Genomic DNA, 14,519 nt, shown 5'->3' with positions numbered 1-14,519 from the left:
CACTTAACGGGGCACCTGGCTCACACAGAGGGAGGCAGTCCAGGTTCCAAATCAAATGCAATCAACACTAACCTGGTTCATCCGGGGCATGCCAGAGGCAGTAATTGAATCCCCTCATTGATTTGATGTGTGTCAGGGGTGGTATATGTAGGTTATCATGATCGGACTACCTGTGCTGTGCTACCACCTAAACCAGTCAGAGGGTCTCCTCCACTGGCTGTGCCTGTGCTCCAGTTGATCTCTCCATAGTTGAACATGGAAAAGCATGACAGACCGTCCGATATCAACACAACCTGAAATGTGTTCACCTATAGAGAGGTGAGAATGTGCAAGCACATGGTAAGTTCAATAGTGAGACGAAACAAAAATTCACCACCTGGCAGAATTGACCTTTTTAACCTAAACAAACAACCCCTATTAGACTAAACAAATACTTACCCAGAAGTTCAAAGAGATTTCAACTTGAGACGACTACATATGAAAAGTTACTCTCAGTTCTGCACAAGCATCACACAGAGACACATGATTAAAAACATTTATTGTAGGATAAATGGTACTACCAGTGGCCATCGTCCGCATGCATGCAGGTGTTTTGTGTGTGGAGCATATAGCAGCCTGGGATTCGTGATTGTGGTTATTTTACCGGGGTGGTCTGACTGCCTCCGTAGAAGGTGACCTGGTGCCAGGTTGTGATGAAGATCCAGGTGGCTGTGAAGGTGGGCATGTTCTTAAAGTACTTGCGGATTTCTTGTGTGGCCCGCTCCAGTAGCTCTGGGTCTGTGCTCTCCCGGTAGTACACGTCTCCGCGGATGCCGTTGTGCACGTCTGCCCATAGTGGGGCAATGAAGGATCTGCTGTCACTCAGGGGGAAGGCCTCGGGGGTGAACTGGCTCACCTGTACTTCGAAGGAGATCACACCGTTGTTGTTGACCTGCAGAGATCGAGAGAGAAAGGGAGGCACGGTCCCAATTGATTTGTTGATGAACAGATTGATGATCAAAATAACAATTATTGGTTAGATGGATGATATGGTGGATCAACATTTCTCTCTTATGAGTTGGGGATATTTACTGCTATTGAAGGAAAGAAGGGGTAAATGGGAGCTTACATAGATGGAGCGGTAGGGGTTCTTGAAAAAAATGAATGGCATGAGTATAATTATTTCAGTGGAACTCCCATCATCCATCTTGGGTGTCTCCAGATCTCGGTAGGTAGGCCCATAGGGGTACATGATCTCCTGAGAAAGAGCTGAATGAAGGGGAAAACAACTGCCGTAACAGATCGAGCAAAGAATGGGGAAGAACTGTTCATAAACATATAGACTACTCATGTAATCTGATACATTTTGGTGATTTCAATCAAGATAAGAATAAACCAGAAAGAAAGGGAAAATAACGTATGTCTTCTAAACATACACAACTTTCACTCTTTCGTAATGGTCTATAACACAATGATCCTCGAGCAATTTGCTCTGATCTTATATCTCTAGATAAGATACAGAATCAGAATCGGAGCCACGTCCCTCACCTTCTCTCTGAGAAAAGAAGCTGAAGAGGTGGAAGAGAATGACTGGAGTGCCTGGACTGATCATTCTAGATGGAGGAAATAGACAGAGAAGGGATTGAAGTAAGGCCACCGAGGACAATGAGAGTGAGAATAATTATTTGAGGGCAAGGCATTTAATGAGAGGGATTCAGAAAGGTGTTGTTGATTCAGTTCTGATTGTTCCAAAGCCATCGACCCACAAAACCTCATGAACCACATCACCAGCAACTTGAACCATATCTCTTCTAGGAGGCTGATACCAAAGTGACTCACAGAGACAACTCCTCATAAAAAAAAGCGTTTAACAATAGCACTGGGGAGCGAGAGACAACTGGCCAGCCGGTCGACGATGACACGTAACTTCTTTAAGATCAGTCTCCCAGGTCTCCCGTGGGGGTACCCCCGCCCTTCTCTCTGCCATAGTGGCCCATTAGAGGAGCCTTGAAAAGGCCCCATTATGGGTTCAGGAACAATGTGTCAGGATCACATTTACCTTGCGGTCCCGTGTGAGTGGACCAAGCTACGAACCCTGCGGGCCAACCCAAGCCGCGCTAGCGTCTCCTTGTCTGAGGAAGGAAGCTAGGCCTGGGACCTCATTACCATGTCTGTTTAGGAGCCATGCCTTGTTGGCTAAAGAGAGGGCAGCGTAAACAGTGGAGCAGTAATGGCTTTAATTGAGCTATCTTGAATTGCCAGGGTCCTTACTTTAGCCCTCGTGGGTCGCGTTGGTGCCTGGCTTGGCAGGCTTTCTACTGTCAAATTATACTGAAATAATTATAAATTGCAACAATTTCAAAGATTTTACTGAGTTACATTCTCTGTCAAAACCTATTAATACAACAGTAGCTAAGATGGGGAGAAGTCTGTCCATAATAAAGCACTGCTCTGCCTTCTTAACAACACTATCAACAAGGCAGGTCCTTCAGGCCCTAGTTTTGTTGCACCTGGACTACTGTTCAGTCGTGTGGTAAGGTGCCACAATGAGGGACTTGGGAAAATTACAAGTTGCTCAGAACAGGGCTGGCCCTTAAATGTACACCCACAGCTAACACTAATAATATGCAATCAGAAGTGTTGACAAACTGAATGTACCGAGTTGTCTGTTTTAACTACTAGCACACAGCTCGGACAACCATGCATACCCCACAAATCAAATCAAATTTTATTTGTCACATACAAACACATTTCAAGTCTGTATGTCGGCAGCAGCCTCTATGTGTTAATGATGGCTGTTTAACAGTCTGATGGCCTTGAGATAGAAGCTGTTTTTCAGTCTCTTGGTCCCAGATTTGATGCACCTGTCCTGACCTCGTCTTCTGGATGGTAGAAGGGCGAACAGGCAGTGGCTCGGGTGGTTGATGTCCTTGATGATCTTTTTGGCCTTCCTGTGACATTGGGTGCTGTGGGTGTCCCGGAGAGGTGGGTCGTTTGCCCCTGGTAATGCGTTGGGCAGACCGCACCACCCTCTGGAGAGCCTTGCGGTTGCGGGCGGTGCAGTTGCCATATCAGGCGGCGATACAGCCCTACAAGATGCTTCAATTCTGCATCTGTAAAATTTGTGAGGATTTTAGGTAACAAACCAAATATCTTTAGCATCCTGGAGGTTGAAGAGGCACCGTTTGTGCATTCTTTATCAGACTGTCTGTGTGGATGGACCATTTCAGTTTGTCCATGATGTGTACGCCGAGGAACTTCAAGCTTTCCCCCTTCTCCACTGCTGTCCCATCGATGTGGATAGGGGGGTGTTCCCACTGCTGTTTCCTGAAGTCCACGATCATCTCCTTCTCCGAGTGACCTCACATCCTCTCGTCGTTGTTGGTAATCAAGCTCACTACCGTTGTGTCATCTGCAAACTTGATGATTGAGTTGGAGACGTGCATGGCCACCAGTCATGAGTGAACAGGGAGTACAGGAGGGGGCTGAACACGCACTCTTGTGGGGCCCCAGTGTTGAGGATCAGCGAAGGGGAGTTGTTGTTTCCTACCTTCACCACCTGGGGGTGGCCCGTCAGGAAGTGCACAGGGCAGTTGAGACCCAGGGCCTCAAGCTTAATGATGAGCTTGGAGAGTACTTTGGTGTTGAATGCTGAGCTATAGCCAATGAACTGCATTCTTACATAGGTATTCTTCTTGTCCAGATGGGATAGGAGAGTGTGCAGTGTTATGGCAATTGCATCGTCTGTGTACCTATTGGGGCGGTAAGCAAATTGAACTGGGTCTAGGGTGACAGGTAAGGTGGAGGTGATATGATCCTTGACTAGCTTACTCACGTCGAACATGGAGATGGAGAACCCACAGTCCTTGGTAGCGGGCCACGTCAATGGCACTCAATTATTCTCAAAGCGTGCGAAGAATGTGGAAAGTTTGTCTGGAAGCAAGACAACGGTGTCCGTGTCCGTGGCATGGCTGGTTTTCTTTTTATAGTCCGTGATTGTCTGTAGACCCTGCCACATACGTCCTGTGTCTGAGCCAATGGATTGCGACTCCACTTTGTCTCTATACTGACATTTTGCTTGTTTGTTTGCCTCGGAGGGAATAACTACACTTTGTATTCAGCCATAATCTCAAATCACCTTTCCATGGTTAATTGAGGTGGTTCATACTTTCAGTTTCGCGTGAATGCTACCGTCTATCCACGGTTTCTGGATAGGGTAGGTCACAATGGGTACTACATCTCCTATATACTTCCTTATAAACTCAGTCACCGTATCCGTGTATGTGTCTAGATTATTTTTGCAAGCTACCCGGAACATATCCCAGTCTACGTGAACCCAACAATCCTGGAGCGTGGATTCCGATTGGTCAGACCAACATTGATTAGGTCTACGCACGTGTACTTCCTGTTTATGTTTCTGCCTATAGGAAGGGAGGCGCAAGATGGAGTCGTGGTCATATTTGCTGGGGGAGGGCCTTGTAAGCATTCTGGAATATTTGAATAGAAATGGTCGAGAGTCTTAGCAGCGCAAGTAGTACAGTCAATATATTTATAGAACTTCGGCAGCCTAGTCCTTAAATTTGCTTTATTAAAATCCCCAGCTACAATAAATGCCTCAGGATACGTGGTTTCCAGTTTGCATAAAGTCCACAAAATCTCCCATAATGACAAAGCGAAAACATTTTTCATGTTTTTGCATGTTTATTGGAAATGATATACAGATATAAATATATTTGATTTGATAAATTATATATATAGCCCTTCTTACATCAGCTGATATATCAAAGTGCTGTACCAAGCCTAAAATCAGCAAGCACGGTGGCTAGGAAAAACTCCCAAGAAAGGCCAACACCTAGGAAGAAACCTAGAGAGGAACCAGGCTATGAGGGGTGGCCAGTCCTCTTCTGGCTGTGCCGGGTGGAGATTATAACAGAACATGGCAAAGATGTTCAAATGTTCATAAATAACCAGCATGGTCAAATAATAATAATCACAGTAGTTGTCGTGGGTGCAACAAGTCAGCACCTCAGGAGTAAATGTAAGTTGGCTTTTCATAGCAGATCATTGAGAGTATCTCTACCGCTCCTGCTGAGAGTTGAAAACAGCAGGTCTGGGACATAGGTATTCATACCCGAGTCAATCATTTGTAGTAGCACCTTTGGCGGCGATTACAGCTTTGAGTCGTCTTGAATGTGTCTGTATCAGCTGTATCAGGATGTTCTCCCATTTTTCTTTGCAGATTTTCTTTAACTCGGTTAAGTTAGATGTGGAGCGGTGGTAAACAGCAATCTTCAAGTCTTTCCACAGGTTTTCAATGGGATTCCAGTCTGGGCTACTCAAAGACTTTCACATTCTTGTTCTGAAGCCATTCCAGAATTGCTTTGGCTGTATGCTTGGGGTCATTGTGCTGTTGGAATGTAAATATTCACCCCCAGTTTAAGGTGGTTTACACGCTGAAGCAGGTTCTCATCAAGGATTTGCCTGTATTTGGCTCTATTCATTGTTCCCTCTATCCTTAGTTTCCCAGTCCCTGCTACTGAAAAGCATCCCCATAGCATGATGCTGCCACCACTATGCTTCACGGTAGGAATGGTATTAGATGTGTGATGAGCTGTGCCTGGTTTGTGTACCTCAAGAGACTGGTGTATGACTGGTGGTGTTTCTATACTGCATGTGCAGTAGCAGAGTTTGCCAAACAAAAGATCATCCGATTGATACATATCATCATGGTATCACATGGCCATATCTCTGTGATAAGGTGCGTCTCTTGAGAGGTGTAGGAGTCAGGCGCAGGAGAGCAGGGATTTCTGAGAAGCGTGTTTAATATAGATATATGTATACATAGTCCACCAATACAAAATTGGCCCAGATGAATATCCAAACTACGCTCTCGAAGGAACGGCAACCCGTGTCAATGCACAGAGGAACAACCACAGTTCCGACACTACATACACATACGTAAATGCGAAAACAATAAACAGCATAGAATACCGAACGCAAATACCCACAAGCTTAATCCTGCAGGAATTAAGGCAGGTAACAGGTGCCCTATACACACACAGAAATAAACGCAATTGAAACCAGGTGTGAAAAGGAACACAGACAAAACAACCAGAAAAGGAAAAAGGGATCGGTAGCGGCTAGTAAACCGGCGACGCCAAGCGCCGCCGAACAGGGAGAGGAGTTACCTTCGGTAGAAGTCGTGACAATCTCCATATTACAGAGCATGTTTACGGAAGACAGGGGGGACCACCTTTGCTAATTAGCTATCTAGCATGCTCCGAACACCTGTGTGTAATGGAAGAAGGCTGCCAGAAACGTGTTGGCACTGAAAAATACTGTCGGCTACAACTGTGACTGCCAGTTAAAACAGTGTACAGTAAGTGTGTATTTTGCAGTTGTGAAATGATTTTGATGTGATATGAAAGTAGAGGGCTTTATGTTTCTAGAACCGTAATGCAATTGAGAATCGATTCACGTTTAGATATTTGGCTGTTTTGTTTGCCAGAGCCAGTCTACATATGAAAATAGCATATAAGGTCCTTGGACCGGAGTAACGTTAGGCTCCATAAGAGCACATCTTGGGCTAAGGTATTCACATGCATTATGTCGTCAGAAAGTTGCAAGAAATACATATCACTGAGACATTCTTCAATATTCTTTATTCTTTACATGTAGGGTTTGGATTGAACAAATCTGTGCACCCATGTTAATTTATGCAAATATGAAAATGTTTATATTTCCAAAAGTATAGACAGAATCAAATATCCTTTGACAAGTAGTCTAAGTTGAGCTGGTCTGAACATATCCATGTTGGTTTGGTGTTGATAGCTCAAGAAGGATAGGTGTAGAATTTTGAATTGTTTTACCATTTGAGATAGGAGTAGAATTTTGAATTGTTTTACCATTTGAGATAGGAGTAGAATTTTGAATTGTTTTACCATTTGAGATAGGAGTAGAATTTTGAATTGTTTTACCATTTGAGTAGGAGTAGAATTTTGAATTGTTTTACCATTTGAGATAGGAGTAGAATTTTGAATTGTTTTACCATTTGAGTCTATGGGCTTGTCTTTGTCGTTGAATTGGGAGCTCATTTAAATATTGCTATTGTTCAAAAAGTATAAATGCTATCAAAATATTTTCTCAAGCAATCCGAGTTGGGGTAGTCTATTTTTTAAAATTGGTTTTGTGTTTACAGCATAAACCGTTTAAGCGTGATGTATGTAAACACCTTTGATCTGTACGGGGGTGGTGTGTGTCTGTGAGACTTGGGGGAAATAGCCATTGCAATTTGGGGTACAAAAGGCCTATTGTGACTTTGATCAGTTTTGCGGATTGGTGAGGAGGGGTGGTGGGCCATGGTATAACCAGTTTGATGGGTGGGTTGTAGTCTGTTCAGAAAACCTTAAACCTTTAAGTTTAAAATGTTGTTTTAGTGTAAGCCAGAGATGTGAATTTAAAATGATGCCAATAATTGTTATTTTATTTGTAAACAGAGAAAACACTCCTTATATTCAAAATTACAAGAAATGTGTTTCACAGGAGAGACTAGGGTCCTTCAGCGAGAGTGAATTTCAGGTTGATAGCTTTCTGAAATACTACATTTCTTGTGATGTTTGTATTGTATAAAAAAACATTCATAATAATATCATTTATTTCTACGTCTGTGTGTGTGTGTGTGTGTGTGTGTGTGTGGACATGGACATGTTTAACTATACCTGTGACCTATTGGGGACATTTTGTTAGTCCCCACAAGGTAAAATGCTATATCTAGGGGGGCTTAGGGTTAGTATAAGTATAATTAGTGTTAGAATTAGGTTTAGCGTTAGAAGTTAGTGTAACATTATCCTCAACGTGATCTCTGAGGAATGTGATGTGAATTAATTATCTCTTCCAAATCTACACGGCCATCTCTTTAATGCGTGTACAGTATTCAGCCTGATGATAAATTGTGTTCAGGTGTGCCAAGGTTAGTGGACCCTGGTGAGAGGAGGCCATTGTTCAGTCATCGCCCTGTCGTCATGCTTTGTCAACACAGAGATTACCACAACCCCTATTTTCACTCCTTCAGTTCCCCCACACGTTATCTGACAGGCATTTACTCCATAATGTTTCAACAGAACAATTGAGATAAAGCCTGGGGACTGCACTGAGGGTTGTAACAAAAAAGGGCTCTTATAGTGGTGTAAACACAACCCCTCTGGGGTCACAATCCAGTGCCCTAAACTTCTGACTGTATCAGGAGGAATCTACTCTAGTTACAACAAATAGAACAGAAAACAACTGTAGAAAATCATCCAATTCATGCCAATTACATCTAGCAGAACATTCAAATAATGCAGCATTATTGCCATGCATCTTCAAGACATAAATAGATTAAGGACTGTTGGCTAATGCTCCTGAGATACGAAATGACAGACTGATAAACTTCTAAATCGCAACATTAGCACATACATGTTGTCAAGTCAAAAACTATAGTGCCGGATGCTCAGCAGTAGGCATTATTAGAACATGCAACATCAAATCCTAATTCAATATTAACTAATGACACAGAGATGACATTATTCTAAGACCAAATGCCAAGGATGGCACTGTCATCTTCCCTATGCGACATCACCATACACATGTTCATAAAGCAGTATGAAGTCCTATTTGCTCTCATGTCCTGCTTTCCTAAGAGCTGAACTGGGTGAGGCTATAAACTGTCATGAAACCTTAAATACAACATGGCTACCAGTAACAGGGATAATCCACCATGTTAGGAATTTATGTATTATCTTTAAAAAAAACTATGAAATTCCAAGGATAAACGAGTTTGAACACACACCTGTCCTGGAGTCAGATTCAGATGCAGCTCACCTGTCCATCAATCAGTGATGCACGTGTTGGAGGGAAAGGGAGAGAGGAGAGAGACAGAGAGAGAGAGAGAGCTAGAGGACGAGGTAGATAGATGGACCACTCACCTGTCTTCAGAACACGGACATTTAACCCCTCACTACTCTCACCAGGCTTCCTCCAGTACACAGATGTGTTTCATCCAACTGGGAACCATCCACAGAGTTTAAAAGAAGTGAAGAGAGGCCTGGAAAAAGACGGAGGGGTGGCAGTTGTTATGGTGATAATGGGAGGGGAGGAGGGGGGTAGACGTCCAAACAGAGGGGCGCTTCTCGTTCACTTCCAGCAGGATTACCGGTACTGTTAAAATGGGAGTCCCAGAAAACAGCCAAAATCCTTGCCTAGGGCATGCAATGGATATCAAAAGGAGCAGGAAGAAAGAGATTCCTTGTATGAGAGGGGCGGCAAGTGTGTAAGAAAGCTGCCAAAGCTCTGGAAGGAACTTTACTAAAAGAGGCAGGTGCAAATTTGACCAGGGATAGTGTTCAACTTAATCTGAGATCAAAGTAGTAGGTGGGGAGGGGGACTTTGAGTGGGCAGAGAGGGAAAGTGAGGGAGAGCAAATGAGATATCCTGGAAATGAGGGCAGAAAGACTACACAAGCAAAGGCAAATGATTGAAACCAATAACCAATATTCCCCTCCAATCATGGAAGACAAAACAGTTACAACAAAGAGGATTTCGGACATAGATGCCAGCCCCTTGGATTGGGCCCTGATTCCTCCCCTCAGCCCTGTCCGTGTCTCTGTATGGCTAATCCACCTGAGAAGCTCAGACCCAGCCAATGTTTATTTTTTATTTCACCTTTATTTAACCAGGTAGGCCAGTTGAGAACAAGTTTTCATTTACAACTGCGACCTGGCCAAGATAAAGCAAAGCAGTGTGACAAAAACAACAACTGTTACACATGGGATAAACAAATATACAGTCAATAAAACAATAGAAAAGTCTATATACAGTGTGTACAAATGTAGTAAGATTAGAGAGGCAAGGCAATAAATAGGCCACAGTGGCAAAATAATTACAATGTAGCATTAACACTGGAGTGATAGATGTGCAGATGATGATGTGCAAATAGAGATACTGGGGTAAAAAACAGCAACAAAAAAAGAACAATATGGGGATGAGGTAGTTGGGTGGGAAATTTACAGATGGGCTGTGTACAGGTACAGTGATCGGTAAGCTGCTCTGGCAGCTGATGCTTATAGTTAGTGAGGGAGATATAAGTCTCCAGCTTCAGTGACCTTTGCAATTCGTTCCAGTCATTGGCAGCAGAGAATTGGAAGGAAAGGCAGCCAAAGTAGGTGTTGGCTTTGGGGATGACCAGTGAAATATACCTGCTGGAGCACGTGCTATGGTGGGTGTTGCTATGGTGACCAATCTTTACCTAGCAAAGACTTATAGATGACCTGGAGCCAATGGGTTTGGCGACTGATATGTAGCGAGGGCCAGCCAACGAGAGCATACAGGTCACAGTGGTGGGTAGTATATGGGGCTTTAGAAACAAAACGGATGGCACTGTGATGGACTACATCCAATTTGTTGAGTAGAGTGTTGGAGGTTATTTTGTAAATGACATCGCCTAAGTCAAGGATCGGTAGGATAGTCAGTTTTATGAGGGTTGTTTGGCAGCATGAGTGAAGGATGCTTTGTTGCGAAAAAGGAAGCTGATTCTAGATTTAATTTGGGATTGGAGATGCTTAATGTGAGTCTGGAAGGAGAGTTTACAGTCTAACCAGACACCTAGGTATTTGTAGTTGTCCACATATTTCTAAGTCAGAAGTGATGCCAGTCGGGCGGGTAGGTGTGGGCAGCGATCGGTTGAAGAGCATGCATTTCGTTTTACTGGCATTTAAGAGCAGTTGGAGGCCACGGAAGGAGTGTTGTATGGCATTAAAGCTTGTTTGGAGGTTTGTTAACACAGTGTCTAAAGGGCCAGAAGTATACAGAATGATGTCGTCTGCGTAGAGGTGGATCAGAGAATCACCAGCAGCAAGAGTGACATCATTGATATATACAGAGAAAAGACCCACATAGAGACTTCCAGAGGTCCGGACAACAGGCCCTCTGAATTGACACACTGAACTCGATCTGATATTCAATCAATCCCTATACCAGTCTGCTGTTCCCACATGCTTCAAGAGGGCCACCATTGTTCCTGTTCCCAAGAAAGCTAAGGTAACTGAGCTAAACGACTACCGCCCCGTAGCACTCACTTCCGTCATCATGAAGTGCTTTGAGAGACTAGTCAAGGACCATATCACCTCCACCCTACCTGACACCCTAGACCCACTCCAATTTGCTTACCGCCCAAATAGGTCCACAGACGATGCAATCTCAACCACACTGCACACTGCCCTAACCCACCTGGACAAGAGGAATACCTATGTGAGAATGCTGTTCATCGACTACAGCTCGGCATTCAACACCATAGTACCCTCCAAGCTCGTCATCAAGCTCGAGACCCTGGGTCTCGACCCCGCCCTGTGCAACTGGGTACTGGACTTCCTGACGGGCCGCCCCCAGGTGGTGAGGGTAGGCAACAACATCTCCTCCCCGCTGATCCTCAACACGGGGGCCCCACAAGGTGCGTTCTGAGCCCTCTCCTGTACTCCCTGTTCACCCACGACTGCGTGGCCACGCACGCCTCCAACTCAATCATCAAGTTTGCGGACGACACAACAGTGGTAGGCTTGATTACCAACAACGACGAGACAGCCTACAGGGAGGAGGTGAGGGCCCTCGGAGTGTGGTGTCAGGAAAATAACCTCACACTCAACGTCAACAAAACTAAGGAGATGATTGTGGACTTCAGGAAACAGCAGAGGGAACACCCCCCTATCCACATCGATGGAACAGTAGTGGAGAGGGTAGCAAGTTTTAAGTTCCTCGGCATACACATCACAGACAAACTGAATTGGTCCACTCACACTGACAGCGTCGTGAAGAAGGCGCAGCAGCGCCTCTTCAACCTCAGGAGGCTGAAGAAATTCGGCTTGTCACCAAAAGCACTCACAAACTTCTACAGATGCACAATCGAGAGCATCCTGGCGGGCTGTATCACCGCCTGGTACGGCAACTGCTCCGCCCTCAACCGTAAGGCTCTCCAGAGGGTAGTGAGGTCTGCACAACGCATCACCGGGGGAAAACTACCTGCCCTCCAGGACACCTACACCACCCGATGTTACAGGAAGTCCATAAAGATCATCAAGGACATCAACCACCCGAACCACTGCCTGTTCACCCCGCTATCATCCAGAAGGCGAGGTCAGTACAGGTGCATCAAAGCTGGGACCGAGAGATTGAAAAACAGCTTCTATCTCAAGGCCATCAGACTGTTAAACAGCCACCACTAATATTGAGTGGCTGCTGCCAACACACTGTCATTGACACTGACCCAACTCCAGCCACTTTAATAATGGGAAATGATGTAAATATATCACTAGCCACTTTAAACAATGCTACCTTATATAATGTTACTTACCCTACATTATTCATCTCATATGCATACGTATATACTGTACTCTACATCATCGACTGCATCCTTATGTAATACATGTATCACTAGCCACTTTAACTATGCCACTTTGTTTACTTTGTCTACATACTCATCTCATATGTATATACTGTACTCGATACCATCTACTGTATGCTGCTCTGTACCATCACTCATTCATATATCCTTATGTACATATTCCTTATCCCCTTACACTGGGTATAAGACAGTAGTTTTGGAATTGTTAGTTAGATTACTTGTTGGTTATCACTGCATTGTCGGAACTAGAAGCACAAGCATTTCGCTACACTCGCATTAACATCTGCTAACCATGTGTATGTGACAAATAAAATTTGATTTGATTTGAAGTAGTTGATGAACCAAGCGAGGCAGTTATCTGAGGAACCAAAGTTATTGAGTCTGCCGATAACAATGCGGTGATTGACAGAGTCAAAAGCCTTGGCCAGGTCAATGAAGACGGCTGCACAGTACTGTCTTTTATCGATGGTGGTTATGATATCATTTAGGACCTTGAGCGTGGCTGAAGTGCACCTATGACCAGCTCGGAAACCAGATTCCATAGCGGAGAAGGTACGGTGGGATTCGAAGTGGTCGGTGATCTGTTTGTTAACTTGGCTTTTGAAGACCTTAGAAAAGGCAGGGCAGGATGGATATAGGTCTGTAACAGTTTGGGTCTAGAGTGTCTCCCCCTTTGAAGAGGGGGATTACCGCGGCAGCTTTCCAATCTTTAGGGATCTCAGACGATACGAAAGAGAGGTTGAACAGGCTAGTAATAGGGGTTGCAACAATTTCGGCTGAAATGTTTTGAAAGAGAGGGTCCTGATTGTCTAGCCCAGTTGATTTGTCGGGGTCCAGATTTTGCAGCTCTTTCAGAACATCTGCTAAGTGCGGGGGATTGGGCAAGTTGCTGTGGGGTTGCAGAGCTGTTGGCCGGGGTAGGGGTAGCCAGATGGAAAGCATGGCCAGCCATAGAAAAATGCTTATTGAAATTCGATTATCGTAGATTTATCGGTGGTGACAGTGTTTCCTAGCCTCAGTGCAGTGGGCAGCTGGGAGGAGGTGCTCTTATTCTTCATTCTTCATTTACAGTGTCCCAAAAATGTTTGGAATTAGTGCTACAGGATGTAAATTTCTGTTTGAAAAAGCTAGCCTTTGCTTTCCAAACTGACTGTGTATATTGGTTCCTGACTGCCCTGAAAAGTTGCATATCGAGGGGGCTATTCGATGCTAATGCAGTATGCCACAGGATGTTTTTGTGCTTGTCAAGGGCAGTCAAGTCAAGAGTGAACCAGGAGCTGTGTCTGTTCTTAGTTCTACATTTTTTGAATGGGGCATGCTTATTTAAGATGGTGAGGAAAGCACTTTTAAAGAACAACCAGGCATCTTCTATTGACAGGATGAGGTCGTTTATTTATCTTTATCTTATTAGTATTTTAGGGAGCGTTTGACAATGATGAGGGGTGGTCATATGAGGTTAGGTTCCTTGATAATTTGTGTGGGATTTAGTTCATCTAGCTTAGATTGTAGGATGGCCGGGGTGTTAAGCATACCCCAGTTTAGGTCACCTAACAGTACGAATGCTGAAGATAGATGGGGGGGCAATCAATTCACATATGGTGTCCAGGGCACAGCTGGGGGCTGAGGGGGGTCTATAACAAGCGGCAACTGTGAGAAACTTATTTCTGGAAAGGTGGATTTTTAAAAGTAGAGGCTCGAACTGTTTGGGCACAGACCTGGATAGTAAGACAGAACTCTGCAGGCTATCTCTGCAGTAGATTGCAAAAAGAGAGAGAAAAACCACACACAGGCTTAAACCCTGCTTTTTCAAGACCTTGGGTAGTTTTACTTACAGAATTAACATGAGTCACTTTGGACACACTGTGTTCTCTTTAATTAGGAATGGCCTCATTTACATGGGCACACAGCGTACGTCATTTCCATAGATCCTGGAGATTAGGTTTGAAAGAAATGGCAGGTAGATCCGTTCTGATAGGGTCTGGGAAGGAGAGGGGACTCAGTTGGGTCTTTGTTGCAAGGGGGACAGTGGAGGTAACTGGAGCGAGGGGGAGCAGGGCGTGTCAAAGGCTGCAGGACTGAGGGCTGACCTGGGGCTCCCATTGACCAGTGT

The 14,519-nt window shown here is 44.5% G+C and overlaps 1 protein-coding gene across 3 annotated transcripts in view; it reads right to left on the bottom strand.

Moving 5' to 3' along the window:
- The window catches only part of LOC115105331 (alpha-tectorin-like), a 74,357-nt gene that overhangs the window by 34,506 nt on the left and 25,332 nt on the right, over positions 1–14,519 (bottom strand). The window contains exons 8-12 of one of the 3 annotated variants that reach the window (XM_065007241.1): positions 10,045–10,057; positions 3,566–3,592; positions 1,109–1,268; positions 644–931; positions 171–308 (exon numbers count right to left, since the gene is read on the bottom strand). In XM_065007241.1, coding sequence (XP_064863313.1) covers positions 171–308; positions 644–931; positions 1,109–1,268; positions 3,566–3,592; positions 10,045–10,057 — 626 coding nt within the window. The other 2 variants (XM_029627251.2, XM_029627253.2) reach the window with 2 other exon arrangements.

Source organism: Oncorhynchus nerka, linkage group LG22 (assembly GCF_034236695.1).
Source record: "Oncorhynchus nerka isolate Pitt River linkage group LG22, Oner_Uvic_2.0, whole genome shotgun sequence".
Classification (NCBI taxonomy): Eukaryota; Metazoa; Chordata; class Actinopteri; order Salmoniformes; family Salmonidae; genus Oncorhynchus; species Oncorhynchus nerka.
The sequence above is the reverse complement of the archived record's forward strand: the minus strand, read 5'-3'. Positions and strand labels throughout refer to the sequence as shown.